This window comes from Microcaecilia unicolor, chromosome 2 (genome assembly GCF_901765095.1).
Source record: "Microcaecilia unicolor chromosome 2, aMicUni1.1, whole genome shotgun sequence".
NCBI lineage: Eukaryota > Metazoa > Chordata > Amphibia > Gymnophiona > Siphonopidae > Microcaecilia > Microcaecilia unicolor.
This window is the reverse complement of record NC_044032.1, coordinates 464,714,375-464,733,948: the sequence shown is the minus strand read 5'-3', so window position 1 is coordinate 464,733,948 and position 19,574 is coordinate 464,714,375. Positions and strand designations below refer to the sequence as shown.

At 42.9% G+C, this 19,574-nt stretch overlaps 1 protein-coding gene across 2 annotated transcripts in view; it reads right to left on the bottom strand.

The window, feature by feature from the left end:
* The window catches only part of SLC4A11 (solute carrier family 4 member 11), a 357,901-nt gene that overhangs the window by 20,408 nt on the left and 317,919 nt on the right, over positions 1-19,574 (bottom strand). For both annotated transcript variants that reach the window (XM_030190992.1, XM_030190993.1), the window contains one exon: positions 17,413-17,608. In XM_030190992.1, coding sequence (XP_030046852.1) covers positions 17,413-17,608 — 196 coding nt within the window. The remainder of the gene's footprint in view (positions 1-17,412; positions 17,609-19,574) is intronic.

The following is a 19,574-nucleotide window of genomic DNA, read 5'->3' as shown; positions in this document are numbered from 1 at the left end:
TAAATACTGCTTATGTTTCTGAAACACAAACCTAAATGAAACCCTCAATAACTAGGGTTGATCTTTGTGACTCAGAGTCTAAGACTGCAGTATAGAAACTCAGAAGTAGCGCTAAGTTCTACAGGTCAATATTAGTTCTGGCTAATAATACCTTTAGGCAAGCAACTCTGTGTCTGCCCAAAATTTGTTTACGAAAAGTGCTGAGGGATGTTGTGGGGGCAAGGCCTAAAATTATCCATACAGCAACATTATTCAGTCACCGTCCAGATAACTCTTTCCATTTAGAAGGACCACATAATTAGCTGTCCTGACTTTAAATAGATAAGTAAGCTGAAGATTGCGTAAATCATTCTGTCATTCACATAGCAGCTGTGCCTTTGAATATTGACTTCCTAGTAGGCATATTGGTCCTGGAGGGAAGTGGAGTGTTTTTGCACTGAAAGCCACATTTTAAATAGCACAGCAGAAATAGGCAGTATAATCATTAGATCTTGTTCATCTTTTCCAGTGCTCTTTTACAAAGGGTCACAGCTTACCAAAAGTAACAAGAATTTTCTATGTGAATTTATATTAACTGTATTGATTTTGCTACTTGGTCAATATTAAGCTGCCACAGTCAGCATCTGCTTTAAACACTAATTATGGTAGTCAAAAAAATATCTGGATATTCAGCACCGCTATCCGGATAGTGGCCAGCAGTGAATATCTGGATAAGGTGGTCAGCCGCTGGAACTGATCCGGACAGTGGCAAGATACAGTATGCTATCCAGATAACTTAGGACAGCCTTCTATCTGTCTTAAATTATCCAGATAGCATACTGAATATTGTAGTGTTATCTGAATAGTGCAGAGGCAGTCTGTAAGGTTATTCAGAAGCAATATCTGGATAGCGCATCTGAAGATCCAAGTCAGCAGCACTTATCTATTTCTTTTGTTTCTATATTCTTGGTTTGCTGTACAAAGTATATTCTTTGTGAATAATTTGAAATTCCATAAGTTAAAAAAAAATATGCGCATACTTTCACTTTTAAAATTATATAAGGAAAAAATGTAATCTGCAACTTTTTGTGTGGGTACTTTTTTCAAGCAAACTAATGCTTTTGCTTCTGGAAATTCAGAAGTATATGTTCAATTTCAAAACCTGCAATCACACACTGTCCCCAAGAACATCTCTTACCGCACGGACTACCTGCACAATTCTACCCCACATTTAAAGCAGACCTTTTTCAAAACTCTGTTTCTGCGACTAAAATACTGGTTTTGAATATTGCTCTCCCTATTAATCTGATGCCTGTATGAGAATACTTTCAAAAAAATGGAGACACTGGGAATGTGCCTGCATTGCTAGATCTCCAGGAAAACATCTGAAAGTTCTATGTAAGGGGTGCTGCTAGGCCAGAGCACTGTTTTGCTTATTGCTCTAACCCCCCTCTTGAGTCGGCATGAGGGGAAGAGAAGGGATGAGATTGGAGAAGAGAGTAAAGCAATTGTTTTCTGTTCTGCTCTAGCCTCGACCCTTCCCCTTGTCATAATCCCCTGTGGGCAGGCAGCATGGGGGGGAGAAAAACAAGTCCTAGGGAGGAAAAGAGACCTAGTACTAAAAAGCACTAGACATGAAATGAGAAATCCTCAGTTACATCTCCCAGGCTTACCACTGTGAGTATTTCTCTGTTGTTTCCAAAACACAGCTAGAAATAAAGCACATGTTTTATTCTGGCTTTCCCAGTCAACAAATTAAGAATTTTTGTTTTATTTGATATGCCTAAGAACATACACATATACTTATCTCCCGTTTGTTTTTTATAATACTAACCATGAACTGTGTTTTCTGTGGATATTGGAGCAAAGGGCTGAGAACAAGGGAAGCCCGTTCAGATCCCACTGCCGCTCACAGTGATTTCGGGCAAATCACTTAACCTTTCACTGCTTCAGGTACAAACCTAGCTTATAAGTCTCCCGGGAACAGGGAACTACCTGAATGTAACTTGCCTTGTAACTTGAGAAAGGCATGAGCTAAATCCAATTTCTAATTCCCCTGGAGAGGGTTCACCGACAGTAATGCTCCCAGGACCACCCAGCAGCAGTGCCTCATTCCCATCTCCCTCTCCTCTGCCGATGGCCCAGCATCTGCCCCTTCTCTGAACCCTCCCCGGTGTACCTCAGAAGCTCCCAGTGATTCATCCTTATGTCCTGCGCTGGCCCCTGCAGGCTTCACTCAGGACATGGCATCAACGAGAGGGAGGACACAGCAGAGAAAAGCCCTGCCCTTTCTTTCTCTCCCAATTCCAATGTGGAAAGGTTTGTACAGTACAGTGCTGTGTTTCTTTCTAACAACAGGAAATTTAAACTGCGGTCAAAGCGAAAAAGGGTTGTCCTGTTGTTAAAAGACAAAATGGACACAGTGGGGAAGTTAAGAAAGGGAGTGTTAGGGACAAAATTGGCAGAAGAATTTGGTGTAGAAACATCAACAATATCCGACATATTGTCAACTATGTTTCAGTTCTTGAAAAAGAGGAAGGGAGTTGTTCCAGAAAAACCATGAAAAGGTTAATGAACAGGTAGATAAAGCTCTATGTCTATGCTGTTTGCAAAAAAGATCATTGGGCCTTCCGATTTCTGGGCCAATATTAGTCGAATAGGCGTTTTTCAATCAGCAATTTCATGAGGATTCCGAGTTCAAAGCCAGCACTGGGTGGCTTCAAAATTTTAAACACCACACAGAATTAGGCAGATTGAAATTCATATTTGTTGCAGCCAAGTTGGGGAGGCAGCGGCGTGAACAAGGAGCTTGGCATCAAAAGGTTGAAGCCATTAGGTAGGTCTCCCTTTCCCTCTTCTCTGCACAGCCATTATCCTTGTTTACCCGAAACAAAGCAAGCAAATCTAGGAGCTGCTCTATCCAAGATGTGTTTTTTTTAATTGTCGGTAACATTTTTATTTGATCTCATATTTTTAAATATACCGGCTTGTGCAGCACATGGATGTAACACAGAGGAAGAATTGGTTTCTTCGGTTACAATACCTTGCAAAGACATCTTCTCGCTTTGCTGCATATATGGAGAAATGGCTACCACTTGTATCATATTTCGGCATTGAACAGCGATAAGCACTCAATTAGATGTATTTTATGGCCTATGCATGTTTTATACTTTGATCTGTACCCTCCAGCCCCCACCCACCTCTTTCCCTCCTTTTCTCTTTTCATAACTTAATTTTAAACCTAGATATGGATAGGTTACTTCTTACATGTGAGCTCCGGTATTGCCTTACTTTGTAAAATGTTACTTGTTATGTTGTGAGCTCTTGATTGTATTTGTATCAAAAATCAATACAAGAAATTAAACAGAGTACTAATTTGTTCTACATTTTAAATTAGTGTGTCTTTCGGAGGGGCTGGTTATAGGGACTCCCTATATTCGTGCAGAGAATTTTTTTTCTCCTAGTAAAGAAGCACCTGATTCTCATAACATGATGTCTGTTTTGGTGGCCAACAATCAGACTTACTATTTATAAGCACAATTAAAAAATTAAAAAAAAAACATTTATTAGGGAGCATTTAAAATCTTTTTTTTTTCCTGTGCCTACAGGAGTGGAGGAGTGGCCTAGTGGTTAGGGTGATGGACTTTGGTCCTGGGGAACTGAGGAACTGAGTTCGATTCCCAGCACAGGCAGCTCCTTGTGACTCTGGGCAAGTCACTTAACCCTCCATTGCCCACCGCAGAGAGCCTGCCATGAGTGGGAAAGCGCGGGGTACAAATGTAGCAAAAAAAAAAAGATGGCATGTGGAAACTTGCTCCTTTTGTTTTGTGGATTGCAATGGTATATTATAAAAAATGCACTTGCCTTTTCTTATTACTACTACTATTTCGGAAGGGCTTCCTTGATGCAGAAGTTCTGTCCAGTCAATCTAAATGTACCACCAGTTCAGCACCCTATTAGGTTTTTTCAACAGAAAATAAATCTGTTGGCTCAGGCTGCATGCTATGTGAATACTCCTATCACTGTCATTATTGCTGCCAAGTATTATATATTAAAGACATTTGCTTTAAAGTTGTTTTAATTCATTTATCCAGTCCTTACATGCACATGGTTTTGCTTTTTAAACCCAAAAGTGAATCCTAAGGGTGGCTGAACAATTAGGTATAAACTGTGTTGTTTCTGACTTTACTTGTTTTGGACTGCTTTGGATCCTGCTGATCTGTACATCTGCTGTCTAGCAGCATTTTAGAAGATGGAAATGAGAAAATAAAAATTAAATTTTGAATGTACTCTGTATAAGCTGTTGTTTACTTTTGCAATGTGTGTATGGATGCCTGTTCTGGTGTGTGCACATGATAATATCTGAATGTCTATACGTAAGGCTATGATTTCTGAAGATGCAGCACAAGGACAGACTTTTAAATGCCCACTTGGGGTATATATGCTAATCTCAACTTTGTCAAATGTTTCAGACATATCCATGTACTTGCTCCCATGATATAACTGAATTCTATTATTCTGCCTCGCTGTATTTTCAAATGTAAGCCACATTGAACCCGTGTTTGCTTGGGATAATGTGTGATATAAATGTCAAAAAAATCCTGTATCCTCCACCTTGTTAACACACTGGCTATCCAGCTGGATGGCGATGGCACAAGAAAAGCAAGTTTGGTTCAGTGAAATAACTGGTTCCTTAGTTGGGCTCTAGTATTACCATATTGAAAATGCGGCCATTCCATGCCTCTGCAGTTATGTTCTACTAATAAGTTAAACGATTAACTAGATTTCTTGAAAGGATTATATAAACTTTGGATGCATGACTAGGGCCACAAACATAAAAACATCGTCAGTGGGGGGAAATGCAACCAGAAGTCATAAGTTGGAGTTATTGCCCTTGTGCTTTCAAAAATGTATATAAAGCTACTGCTTATACAGAAAGCTCCCCCCTCCCCCCCCCCCCCCCCCAAAAGCCTGGATTAACTGAGTTTTCCTCAACTGGTATGACAATTGCTTCATACCAGAAGTGAAAAGATTTCAGCTTCATACAGGAAAAGATGGAAACATAATTTTATTGTTGGACAATGCGCTTTCACATCCTATGGCTGAAAACTTAGAGTGAGAGGAAGGTGAATTCAAAGTACTTCTTCTGCTTCCAAATGTGACATCGCCAATTGATAAAGGAGCTATCATTTCCTTGAAACAATTTTACAGGAACCAATTGTTAAAAAAACATCTATTGGCCGATATTGATGATGAATGTGGCATGATCCAATTCATAAAAAAATTGAACATAAAAAGATTGTCGTACATGGTTGCAGATATTTGGAATTTAGTTAAAAAAAACAGACCCTAAAAATGAATGGAACATTACTCTAAACAAATCAGAAAGACACAGAGGAGAAGAAGATGATGACCTTAAAAACATCACTAAGGATATTCAACAGGTTCCTGGCTGCTCCAATTGTGATGTAGAGAATGTCAATGAATGGATATACAGTGACACTAATGATCCAGGGTATGAGATCATAAAGATGATGAAATTGTGGAATCAGTACAAGACAAGGAACATGATGAATCAGAAACTGATGATGATCACCAGGTTAATGCTGATGTGGGACCAACACATACAGAAGCCTTTGAATGTTTAAATACAACGATGGCTTGGCTGGTAAAGCGGGAAGAAAGCAGTGCAACCCAGTTCCTTTGCCTGAAGAGAGTACATGATCTTGTAGCAGAGAAATGAAAATCAGCACTGAAGTAATTAAGAATTACTTTCTTTTTAAAAGGAAATACAGTACTGTACTATAGAGTTTGGTATTCCCCCCCCCTGTATTGTTGAAAATAAAAACTAATAATGTTCAACATGCAACACTCAGAATATGTGCTCTTTTCAAAAAGGTAGGTCCAATCTTTTCTAAAAGATTTGTCCAATCATCTGGATTTTCCATAATCTGGACTGCCCTCTGCTCAGGTTTGTCTGGATAACTAGTGTTCAACTGTAATTGCTTTCTTAGAATTTTGGAATCTGATACGATGTCTGGCTGTTGGAAATCATTGCAAGACCTATGCAACCTGGGCACAAAAGTTTTTTTTAATTTGTGCGTTGAAACAGCAGTTGAGCTTCCCTAGATGGTTATGTTAGAAGCCCTATTGATAATTTACATGAGTAGAGATTAGCATTTACATGTGCATATCACATACGCGTAGAAACTAGGATTTACATGTAAATCAAACAAACATTACTACTACTACTACTATTTAGCATTTCTATAGCGCTACAAGGCATACGCAGCGCTGCACAAACTTAGAAGAAAGACAGTCCCTGCTCAAAGAGCTTACAATCTAATACACAAAAAATAAATAAAGTAAGCAAATCAAATCAATTAATGTGAACGGGAAGGAAGAGAGGAGGGTAGGTGGAGGCGAGTGGTTACAAGTGGTTACGAGTCAAAAGCAATGTTAAAGAGGTGGGCTTTCAGTCTAGATTTAAAGGTGGCCAAGGATGGGGCAAGACGTAGGGGCTCAGGAAGTTTATTCCAGGCGTAGGGTGCAGCGAGACAGAAGGCGCGAAGTCTGGAGTTGGCAGTAGTGGAGAAGGGAACAGATAAGAAGGATTTATCCATGGAGCAGAGTGCACGGGAAGGGGTGTAGGGAAGGACGAGTGTGGAGAGATACTGGGGAGCAGCAGAGTGAGTACATTTATAGGTTAGTAGAAGAAGTTTGAACAGGATGCGAAAACGGATAGGGAGCCAGTGAAGGGTCTTGAGGAGAGGGGTAGTATGAGTAAAGCGACCCTGGCGGAAGACGAGACGGGCAGCAGAGTTTTGAACCGACTGGAGAGGGGAGAGGTGACTGGGAGGCCAGCAAGAAGCAGATTGCAGTAGTCTAAACGAGAGGTGACAAGGGTGTGGATGAGGGTTTTGGTAGAGTGTTCAGAAAGAAAGGGGTGGATTTTACGGATGTTGTAAAGAAAGAAACGACAGGTCTTGGCAATCTGCTGGATATGAGCAGAGAAGGAGAGAGAAGAGTCAAAGATGACCCCAAGGTTTCGAGCTGAGGAGACAGGGAGAATGAGAGAACCATCAACAGAAATAGAAAATGGGGGGAGCGGGGAGGTGGGTTTGGGGGGGAAAATGAGAAGCTCGGTTTTGGTTATATTTAATTTCAGGTGGCGTTGAGACATCCAGACAGCAGTGTCAGACAAGCATGCTGAAACTTTGGTTTGGATGCAAGGTGAGGTATCAGGGGTAGAAAGGTAGATTTGGGAGTCATCAGCATAGAGATGGTAGGAAAAGCCATGGGATGAGATTAATGAACCAAGGGAAGAAGTGTAGATAGAAAAGAGGAGGGGACCAAGAACAGAACCCTGAGGTAGGCCGACAGGCAGAGGGATAGAAGTAGAAGAGGATCCACCAGAGTGAACACTAAAGGTGCGGAGGGAGAGGTAGGAAGAGAACCAGGAAAGGACAGAGCCCTGGAATCCAAATGAGGACAGGGTATCGAGGAGTATGCTGTGATCGACAGTGTCAAAAGCAGCGGAAAGATCAAGAAGAATGAGGATGGAATATTGACCTCTGGATTTAGCCAGTAATAGGTCATTGGAGACTTTAGTAAGCGCAGTTTTGGCTGAGTGGAGAGGGCGAAAACCAGATTGTAGTGGGTCCAGAATAGCATGTGAGGAGAGAAAATCAAGGCAGCGGCGGTGAACAGCACGCTCAATTAATTTGGAGAGAAAAGGAAGGAGGGAGATGGGTCGGTAATTAGAGGGACAAGTAGGGTCGAGTGAAGGCTTCTTAAGGAGAGGTGTGACCACAGCATGTTTAAAGGCAGCAGGGACAGTCGCAGTGGAAAGTGAGAGGTTGAGAATGTGACAGATAAAAGGAATAAGAGCAGGAGAGATGGCATTAAGAAGGTGGGTGGGAATGGGATCAGAGGAACAGGTGGTACATTTTGAGGAAGAAAGGAGAAGTGTAGTTTCCTCAATAGTAACTTCAGGAAAGGAGGAAAGGGAATGAGGGGAAGGTGAGAGAGGGGAACGGACTAGTGGAGGGAGAGGTGGTGAGGTAGAGAAAGCAAGGTTTATCTTTTGAACCTTGTTGTGAAAGAATTCAGCAAGGGTCTGAGGAGATAATGAAGGGGGAGTTGGGGGAGGGGGCACCTTGAGGAGAGAGTTCAATGTGGTGAAGAGAAGTCGAGGATTAGAGCCAAGAGAGTTGGTCAGTTGGATATAATAATCCTGTTTGGCACGTAAAAGAGCAGATTGGAAGGAGGTCAGCATGAACTTAAAGTGTAAGAAATCAGCAAGGGCCCGAGATTTCCGCCAGAGGCGTTCGGCGGAGCGGGTACAGGAACGTAGGTAGTGGATATTAGAAGTCAGCCAAGGTTGGGGTTTTGTACGCCTTACAGGGCGGGTTATCAAAGGTGCAAGAGTGTCTAAGGCAGAGGATAGAGTATTGTTGTAAGAAGAAACAGCCTCGTTGACAGACGTGGATGGTGCCGTGTGTCTTAGGTGTTATTAGGGCTGGACTAGGGGGGATATACATGTATTCACCGTTTTAGAAGTGAAATGCAGTTCTATGCTCATTGTTCTAAACACTGGAATTTACAGATGCTCCTAACAGAGGCGTAGTTAGGTGGGGTGCCAGGGGAGCGACCGCTTCCCCAAACAGACTTTGAATGGTGCCATCACCTATTTTTCAGGCGGTCAATGGCACCTACACAGTAAGCGTGTGCACCTCTCTGCTCCCCTTGGCGTTACAACCTGGCTACGCTTCTGGCTCCCAAAGACATTTAGTTGTTTTTTTTTTAAGTGTTTGGCACTCTACAGGAGGGATTATGGAAGGTTGCTCCCTTATTCTCCCTGTTTCTCTCCCCACCTCAAAATTAATTCTGACCAATGATTGCAACATCTGTTCTAGACTGAGCTCAGGGAGCTGATTTTCAAAGTGATTTAACTGGGCAGAAGCTCCTGGCCAATTAAACCACTTGTGTGGAGCTATCTGTTGATATTCAGTGACACAGGCTTATTTTTGAAAGAGAAGGGTGCCCATATTTCGACACAAATTGGGAGATGGGCGTCCTTCTCCTAGGGTCACCCAAATTGGCATAACCGAAAGCCGATTTTGGGCGTCCTCAACTGCTTTCCGTCGCGGGGACGACAAAAGTTCAAGGGGGCATGTCGGAAGCATAGCGAAGGCGGTACTGGGGCGTACCTAACACATGGGCGTCCTCGACCGATAATGGAAAAAAAGAAGGGCGTCCTGACAAGCACTTGGGCGACTTTACTTGGTCCATTTTTTCTTACGACCAAGCCTCAAAAATGTGCCCGAACTGACCAGATGACTACCGGAGGGAATCGGGGATCACCTCCCCTTACTCCCCCAGTGGCCACTAACCCCTTCCCACCCTAAAAGAAAAAAAACAAAAAACCTTAAAAATATTTTTTGTCAGCCTCAAATGTCATACCCAGCTCCCTGACAGCAGTATGCAGGTCCCTGGAGTAGTTTTAGTGGGTGCAGTGCACTTCAGGCAAGTGGACCCAGGCCCATCCCCCCCTTACCTGTTACACTTGTGGTGGTAAATGTGAGCCCTTCAAACCCCACCAGAAACCCACTGTACTCACTTGTAGGTGCCCCCCTTCACCCCTTAGGGCTATGGTAGTGTTGTACAGTTGTGGGTAGTGGTTTTGGGGGCTCAGCACCCAAGGTAACGCACCTGGGAGCAATTTATGAAGTCCACTGCAGTGCCCTCTAAGGTGCCCGGTTGGTATCTTGGCATGTCAGGGGGACCAGTGCACTACGAATGCTGGCTCTTCCCACGACCAAATGGCTTGCATTTGGTCGTTTCAGAGATGGGCGTCCTCGGTTTCCATTATGGCAGAAAATCGGGGACAACCATCTCTAAAGACGACCATCTCTAAGGTCGACCTAAATTTCGTAATTTGGGCGTCCCCGACTGTATTATTGAAACAAAATATGGATGCCCATCTTGTTTCAATAATACGGGTTTCCCCGCCCCTTCGCCGGGACGTTGCAAGGACGTCCTCAGGAAAACTTGGGCGCCCCTTTCGATTATGCCCCTCCACATGTGTTACTGCTGCTGAATATCAGCACTAAGTGAACACCAGCTATTTTGTTGGTGGTCCGGGGGCAAGTTAGCACTGTCGATGTTGAGCACTTAACCACCCAAAGTAATCGGGCCACATAAAAGTCAGTCTTATCCAGTGCTTTTTTGTAGGAAAAAAGGTACTGGTACTCTTTATGGGCAGGGCCACCATCTATGGCCCCACCCCTATGGTAGTCACACCCACTGTAGCCACACCCCTTATACCAGCCTTGGCGCATGTAAGCAGTATCATGAAAATACTATACCAATATAGGAGAAAAAAATAACTTGTGATTTTTTTTCATTATAAATAATTTCTATAAGCTGTTACAGCTCTAGTATACCCAGTGCAAAATAAGACAGTAGATATAAATTCTCAAATTGGACATCTTCCAAACACTAAAATGAAAATAAAATGATTTTTTTCTACCTCTGTTGTCTGCTGACTTTATTTTTCTGATCATGTTGGTCCCAGTCTCTGATTCTGCTGCTATCTGTTCCCTTAACTCCATCTCCAGGGCTTCCTTTCCATTTATTTCTTTACTTTCCTCCTTTCTTTTTCATTTCTTGCCCTACATCCAAAGGTAAAAGCTGGGTCCTCTGCGGACTTGACTGGAGGAGGTATAGAGTGGATCCAGCTTTTGCCTATTTTTATTTATTTATTTCAATTATTTACCAAGTATTACACTTGAACAGAAAAGGTACATCATCCAGAAACTTTCAACGTTTGCCTATTTTATTCATCCATGTGCAGTTTTTCTCCTCTTTTCCCTTTCCCTCATCTTGTCAGTATGCATCTCCTTCCTCTTTCCATCCACGTCCAGCATTTTTCCTCTCCCCCTCCATTCATGTCCAGCATTTCTCCTCTCTCCTCCCCTCCATGTCCAGAATTTCTCCTTTCTCCTCTAAATCCATGTGCATCTCCTCCTCTGTCTTCCCTCCCCTCCATCCATGTCCAGCATTTCTCCTCTCCCCCTCCACTCCATCCATGTGCATCTACTTCCTGTCTTCCCTCCCCCCTCCATCTCTGTCCAGTATTTCTCCTCTCTGCCTTCCCCTCCAACCGTGTGCATCTCCTTCCTATGTCTGTCCTTCCCTCCAACATTTCTCCTCTCTTCCTTGCCCTCCACTCCATGGCCAGCATTTCTCCTCTCTCCCCTCCATCCATGTGCATCTCCTTTCTGTCTTCCCTCTCCTCCATCCATGTCCAGCAATTCTCATGCCCTTCCCTCCATCCATCCATGTCCAGCAACTCTGCTCTCTCCCCTGCCCTCCCTTCTCATCCATGTCCAGATTCTCCTCTGCCCTCCCCTCCGTGTCCAACGATTCTCCTTTGCCCCTATCCTCCCTTCCCAACCCAACCATGTCCAGCTATTCTTCTCTCTTCCCTGCCCTCCACGTACAGCGATTCTCCTCTGCCCTCCCCTCCATGTTCAGTGATTCTCCTCTGCCCTCCCCTCCATTTCCAGCAATTCTCCTTTGCCCCCTATCCTCCCCTCCATGTCCAGTAACTCGCTACAGCTTCCACCTGCCCCCCTTTTAATCCCCCGTTGAGGTCCAGTACCCCAGCCCCACCTGCCCGCCCTTAGCTCCCCGACAGTCCTGCTTTCTGTTCCTGCCACCCCGCAACGTGTTTAAATCTTTTATTTTTTTTTTAACCTGAAGTCACAGCACCAGCGTTAGTGAAAGGACCAGACTCGCCTCCTCCAGCCTCCCCTTCATTCCCTCTCAGTGTCCCGCCCTTGCGGAAACTACGTCAGAGGAAGGTGGGACACTGAGAGGGAACGAAGGGAAGGCTGGAGGAGGCGAGCCTGGTCCTTTCACTAACGCTGGTGCTGTGACTTCAGGTAAAAAAAAAATAAAGATTTAAACGCGTCATGGGTGGCAGGAACAGAAAGCAGGGCTGGGGAGCTATGGGCGGGCAGGTGAGCTGGCCCTAGAAAAAAAGGTGCCGGTACACTGTACCAGGGCGTACTGGTATATACCGGCAAAAAAAAAGTACTGGTCTTATCTTTATCCAGTTTTGCTTAGGTCGTTAAATGCAAGAAACAACCAGACGCATAAACCCAGATATTCAGTGCCAGTGGCCCAACACAGAATATCAAGGCATAACGCTGACTCTCGCTAGCTGAATATTTACCTCATAGGTAAACATGTGGGCAATGACACATATATGTTCTGAAATACTCTGCTGTGTGTGTAATTTTAGGGGTATTTTACATGTTGACACATGTAAATGGCTGCTCCCTTCTTGCATGTGGCTCTATGCTGGAAGTTCTTTTTTTAAAATATTAGTGAAAATTGACACATCCGGATCTGGATGCCTTAATTTCGATTTGTACATTTTGCCTAAAATCTACCTTAAAATTATGTAAGTAGTACTTTGTATGCCCCAGGTCACAGCTGATGAAATTTCTTAGTAATGAAACCAAACTGTTTTCTTGTACCTTCTCTCTATTGGAAGCTTGATTGTATTTGTTGAATTTGTTTTGAAAATGATTATATTTCCTTATATTTTGTTAATTACTATTAGCGTGTCTGACATTTGAAGATGAATCAGTGTTTAGGCGAGTTATGCATATGCAATTGAGCCCTCATATTTTCTTGTTTTTGTGGCTAGAAAATGGCAAACATTAATTTGTAACAACTTTTACTAATTTCTTTGAAACATCAAGACAACAGAAACAGTACAACCCCCCTCTTCCCCCCTCCCCCCACCTTAGCATTTTTCCATTAAAAAGTACATCTCCAAAACACACAAACATCAGCGCTGGCTTATTTATCAGGCACAAAAGATTTCACTTAATATTTCTAGAATCTAAACTCTCAGCCCTCAAATCTGCAGCACCATGACAACGGGAGAAGGAAGCAATGTACAGGACTAAAATGAAATTACACACACAGAAGTTCAGGGATATTAAGACTTTGCAACAACAGGGTCTTGCATAACTGACATTTTAAAATGTGGACTGTCTAGAATGAGAATAAAATGCCAGCCACACCTCTACAGGTCAGATATAATCTTGTCTGTGTGAATGGATGCTGAATAGCAGTAGAAAGAAATAGAATGTCACTACCAGTACAATTCTCTATTGTAACCCATCTAGGAACTTCATTGACCTTTGTGAAATATCATCCACATATGCATTTTGTAAATAGCTACTTTCATCTCAGTTCTCCAGGTACTGTGTGCTTGTCATATCCTACCAGCTGCCAGCTAACAGTACATCACTACAAGGTAATACAGCCTTGCTTCCTTCTGCATTGCATAGGTTGCTATGAAAAGAAGCAAAGAACACAAAACACAGAACAATCTTTAGCTTCCAGAGAAGACTGTAGACTCGTGGGTTGGGTTTCTTTTTTTAATTTCTTCAAGTACATCTTCGGCAGGACTGGCCCAACCATTACGCATGATTAGGCAGTCGACAAGGGAATCACCTTCTTGGGGGCAGCAAATATCAGCTGCAAAGTAAAATAATAGGTTCTGATAGTCACACAAACTCAAAGAACCTTCAGCATATATATCTAACCTATATGGTTATAAGATGTTTGTGTGATAATCATGATTGTTGAGTTTAATTATCAAAATCTTTGGGGAGGTGGGGTCAGGATAAGAGCCTAAAAGTTAATTCAGGGGTTGTGTTGGGCTGAAGTATTGCCTAGGCTTGCACCTGCTCTGATCTTTGGGCAGCTCGAAAGGACATGTGCTGACTCCAGGCAGTACAGTTACATAGAGCGGCATAATCGACCAGAAACGCCTATCTCCATGGGCGTTTATCTCCGAGAACGGGTCCGTGAAGGGGCGGAGTGAACCGTATTTAAAAAAAAAATAGACGCCCATGTGTTATTCGCCAAGGTGTGAGCTGGGCGTTTTTGCTTTTCAGCGATAATGGAAAATGAAATCGCCCAGCTCAAAAACGAATAAATCCAAGGCATTTGTTCGTGGGAGGGGCCAGGATTCATAGTGCACTGGTCCCCCTCACATGCCAGGACACCAACCGGGCACCCTAGGGGGCACTTTTACAAAAACAAAAAAAAAGGTAAAAGAGCTCCCAGGTGCATAGCACCCTTCCCTTGGGTGTTGAGCCCCCCAAATCCCCCTCAAAACCTACTGCCCACAAGTCTACACCATTACTATAGCCCTAAGAGGTGAAGGGGGGCACCTACATGTGGGTACAGTGAGTTTGGGGGGGTTGGACGACTAAGCATTAAGCAGCACAATTGTAACAGGTAGGGGGGGGATGGGCCTGGGTCCACCTGCCTGACGTCCACTGCACCCCCTAACAACTGCTCCAGGGACCTGCATACTGCTGCTTGGGAGGAGGGTATGACATTTGAGGGTGAAAGTAAAAAGTTGTGAAACATCATTTTTTTGTGGTGGGAGGGGGTTAGTGACCACTGGGGGAGTCAGGGGAGGTCATCCCCGACTCCCTCTGGGGGTCATCTGGTCATTTAGGGCACTTTTTGGGGCCTTATTCGTGAAAAAACAGGGTCCAGGAAAAGTGCCCTAAATTCTAGCTACAAACGTATCCATTATCGGCGAAAGGCGCCCATCTCTGTTCGGGTGATAACCACGCCCCAGTTCCGCCTTCACCACGCCTCCGACACGCCCCCGTCAACTTTGTCCGCATCCGCGACGGAGTGCAGTTGAAAGCGTCCAAAGTTCGGCTTTCGATTATACCGCTTTATTTGTTTTTGTGAGAGAAACGCCCATCTCCCGATTTAGGTCGGAACTTGGGCGTTTTTCTCGTTCGATTATAAGCAGGATAGTAACATAGTAGATGACGGCAGAAAAAGACCTGTACGGTCCATCCAGTCTGCCCAACAAGACAACTCATATGTGCTACTTTTTGTGTATACCCTACTTTGATTTGTACCTGTCCTCTTCAGGGCACAGACTGTATACGTCTGCCCAGCACTATCCCCGCCTCCCAACCACCAGCCCCGCCTCCCACCACCGGCTCTGGCACAGACCGTATAAGCCTGCCCAGCACTATCTCTGCCTCCCAACCACAAGTCCCGCCTCCCAGACCATATAAGAATGTTAGGAATTATTAGATTAAGAAATGAAGAATAAAAGAAAGGTATCATAAGACCTTTGTATTGCTTTATGGTGACACTGCACCTCGACTGGTCCTGGGGAACTGAGTTCGATTCCCACTTCAGGCACAGGCAGCTCCTTGTGACTCTGGGCAAGTCACTTAACCCTCCATTGCCCCATGTAAGCCGCATTGAGCCTGCCATGAGTGGAAAAGCATGGGGTACAAATGTAACAAAAAAATAAATAGTTGTGAGTATGCTGAGGACTGCTATGACAATTGATGCAGAGTTCCAGTTGTTAAATAAAGTTCCGTTACTTTCCTTGACTCTCTGGACTACTCTGTGGTTTCTATGTGTGATCCGGAGGGAACCTGAAATGAGTAGTGCACATCCAGTCTCCCGAACCCCGATATCAGCTCACGGAGTATACCCATGAGCTTAACCCGGCTTAGAGGAGTGGGTTACGCATGCATGTTCTTGTGCTGTGAGTCAGACTCTTTGGAATCCTGGCTGAATAAATGTTTTCATGTGAGGAGGGAAAACTGCAACTGGCCTGAGAGCCCACGTGTAGACTGTGTCATTTCATTTCATTACTTCTTGACTGCCTATCAGGGTAATTTGGTTATTGCAACAGAATTTACTTAGTGTGGCATTCAATGCTGTTTTACCAAAGAGGGCATACCATGGACTTACTGCACCAGAGTATCAGACAGAAATAGAAATCACATTCTTGCCAGTTAGTTTACTCTGTTTTAAAACTGCCTGGAGAGATTTGGTCCTGACGGCCTAAAAAGGCTCCTATTGGTTCATGCTGACAGATCACAACAGGTTGCACAGCAGGCTTCAGCTATTCTTAAAGGTTACATCAAGGTTTCAAGGTGATTAATTGTGAACACAATACGTGTATATATATGATGTGGGTAAAGGCAGGCTTACCCACATTAAAAATTGAAAGAAAATGCAGTTTGAATACTAGCCCCATCCCCTTACTCACAGTGCAAGTAACACCCTCATTATGTGAACAGTGTGTGTAATTTTACTATATATAATAAAAGGGTGGCGAGAGGTTGGCTAATAAAAGTACCTGCATTTTGAAATCTCTGAATATACTTTCACATGAGCACTTCGGGTGAAGTACATGGGTATCCTGCAGACGTATCATTTCAAAACAAAACATGGGGAAACGCGTAGCCCCCACTATGACCTCTTATAGTCCTCTCTACCTCTTGGTCCCATTCACTAACTTCTGGTGTAAGGGTGTCCTGCTCCCACAGCTTGTGCAGGCACATTTACATTATTTGTACTGTACTGACAGCCTGTAAGTTAAAAACAAATAGTGTTTCCTGCTAGGTTCATATAATCTTTGTCCTTACAGGTTAAATATTACATGTGGCCCATTTCAAGACCTACCAGGCTTCATGTCTTAGCCTAAAGTATAACCCTGACCCTCTTGGTCATCTCAGTTGCTCCTCTCCCTCTGAAATTAAAAGAATCTCTATCTTGGCTGCACTTCGCCCCTGGAATTCACATAATCCTTTTACAAGTCTGTCAGGCAGTCAACTGACCAATATCCAGCCACAAGAGACTTTTCCTGCTTGTATTGGATCAGAATCAGTACATCATTCTTCTTTCAACTATCTGCAGAAAGTTACTATTTATTTATAATAAACAGCTGCAAACTAAGAAAGCAAGTTTCTTCCTTGGATGCTGAACTGGTAAAGAAGGGTAAAATATTTGTGAGACTTGGTTTTAGGATAAAAAATGCCAAATCATCTTATCTTCCCATCTGTGATAAATCACAAGATATAATTACAATCATAGTGATTGTGGGTGATGTCCTCAAGTTATATCTGTTTAAAAATGCCATAAGATACAAGATGATACTGTGACAAACCACATCAATAACCTTACGTCATAAAACACCGACACAATACATCATGCTATCTTAATAAAATGTGTCATATTTGCAGCCTAAACTAATATAAACTGAACAGAATTCCTCCTCTGATGAGGTAAAAAGAAATGAGAATTTTTGAATGAAACAGCTGTAGCAGCATAATAAATATGGCAATGTTACAGGTGATGGCAAGAAGTAGCACCAGCTGACTTCAAACGCAGAACAGAATTGGAGAGAACACAATAAAAATGATCAGCTATTCTATGGTGACAATGTTTCTGAAGCCACTGTAACTCACTTTTTGGACAGGTTTCCACAGGAAACATGCTGTTAAAGCATTTTCTCACTGCTCATCCTGTACACGGGTTACATTCCAGTTGGATACCACATACCTGCTCTTTCAGCAGAAGTGCCACTCGTTCAAAGAGCTGACTGCCATCAATGGAGGTCAGGGCGATGTACAGGAAAAGCCCATAGAGGACTGGCTTTGGAATCCACTGCAGTGGGAAAGGCAGGAGGAAGAGGGAGAGGCCCACCAGGATGTTGGCCACCAGTGACGTCAGCCGGGTCTCCTTCACACTCACAATTCTATCAAGGGGAGGAGAGAAATAAACATGATTACACAGAAATATCAATAAAAATACATAAGAGGACTAAAAGTGAGGGATTTCCCAATAAACTAAATTGTTACAATGGAGTGATTAAATTAATTAAATGTAAAGATAATATATTTTCAACTAAACTGAAAACAACAAACAAAATATCCCCCCCCCCCCCCTCAACTTATTCAGTAGAGTTTTTATTTTTCTCTGCCTTTATCTCAAAATATCAAATCATTTTGGGCTTATCTGACTCAGGGGAAGTTGTCCCTTACAGCAGTCAGTGAGCAGAAAATCACAAACTGAAAAATATTCAGTAAAAATGTGTACTATTTCTGCTACCTCTATCTAGTCTGTTGTTTTAGAAGGTAAATACCACAGTTAGACCAGTCTTAAGAGCAGCTTTTTTATTCAGTCTGACATATGCATAGCAAAAGACCCAAAGCATACATACATTAACTTGATTAACTGTCAGGGGCATTTTCGAAAGAGAAGTGCGCACATCTTCCGACACAAATCGGGAGATTTATTTTATTGCATTTTTATCCCACATTTTCCCACCTATTTGCGGGCTCAGTGTGGCTTACAATACATTGTGAATGGTGGAAATACAATGTGTTACAGTTCGATTATGGGTTACATTGTGAGGAGTTATGGGAAGACAAAGTCAAGTCAGAACATCGTTTAGGCGTAGAAACAATGGAATGTTACAATGGGGAAAAGATAGGGCGATAGAACAATTGCAAGAGAGCATAGGGTATAACATTTTTATCTGTGGGTGGAGTTTTAAGTGTGGTGAAAATACGGGGTAAGAGAATTCAGAAGAGAGTGTATTGATGCATTTTTATTAGTGTGTATGGACTTCATGCGTTTTGATCCTTGCAATAAATTTTCTCAAAGAGATAGGTCTTCAATTGTTTACGGAAGTCGGTTAATTTGTAGATCATTTTCAGGTTGCGTGGTAGTGTATTCCAGAATTGCGTGCTCATATAGGAGAAGGTTGATGCATGCAGTACTTTGTATTTTATGCCTTTGCACTTAGGGAAGTGGAGATTGAGGAAAGTTCGGGATGATCTTTTAGCATTTCTGGGTGGCAGGTCTATTAAGTCAGACATGTATGCAGGGGCTTCACCGTGAATGATTTTGTGAACTAAGGTGCATACTTTAAAGGTGATACGTTCCTTGAGTGGGAGCCAGTGTAGTTTCTCACGTAAGGGTTTTGCACTTTCGTATTTTGGTTTTCCGAAGATGAGTCTGGCTGCTGTATTCTGGGCTGTTTGAAGTTTCCTCAGTATTTGTTCTTTGCAGCCTGCGTATAATGAGTTGCAGTAGTCCAGATGGCTGAGTACGAGTGATTGCACTAGACTGCAAAAGCGGATCTTGGAAAGAATGGTCTTATTCTTTTCAGTTTCCACATGGAGTAGAACATCTTTTTGGTTGCGTTGTTCGCGTGAGTCTCAAGTGTTAGGTGGCGGTCAATAGTGACTCCAAGGATTTTTAAAGTTTCAGAAATTGGCAGATTTAGTTTAGGTGTGTTGATAGTGGTAAATTTGTTCGTGTTGTATTGGGAGGTAAGTATGAGGCATTGAGTTTTTTCTGCGTTTAATTTCAGTCGGAATGCATCTGCCCAGGTATTCATGATGTGTAGACTTTGGTTGATTTCGTTGGAGATTTCATTAATGTCTTGTTTGAAAGGAATATATATCGTTACATCATCTGCATATATGTAAGGGTTAAGGTTGTGATTTGATAGAAGTTTTGCCAAGGGGATCATCATTAGGTTGAAAATAGTTGGCGAGAGGGGGGACCCCTGCGGTACTCCACATTCAGGTGTCCATGCAGCAGACGTGGTTGAATTTGATGTGACTTGATATGAGCGCAAGGTTAGGAACCCCTTGAACCAGTTTAGGACATTGCCTCCGATGCCAAAATATTCAAGTATGTGTAATAAAATT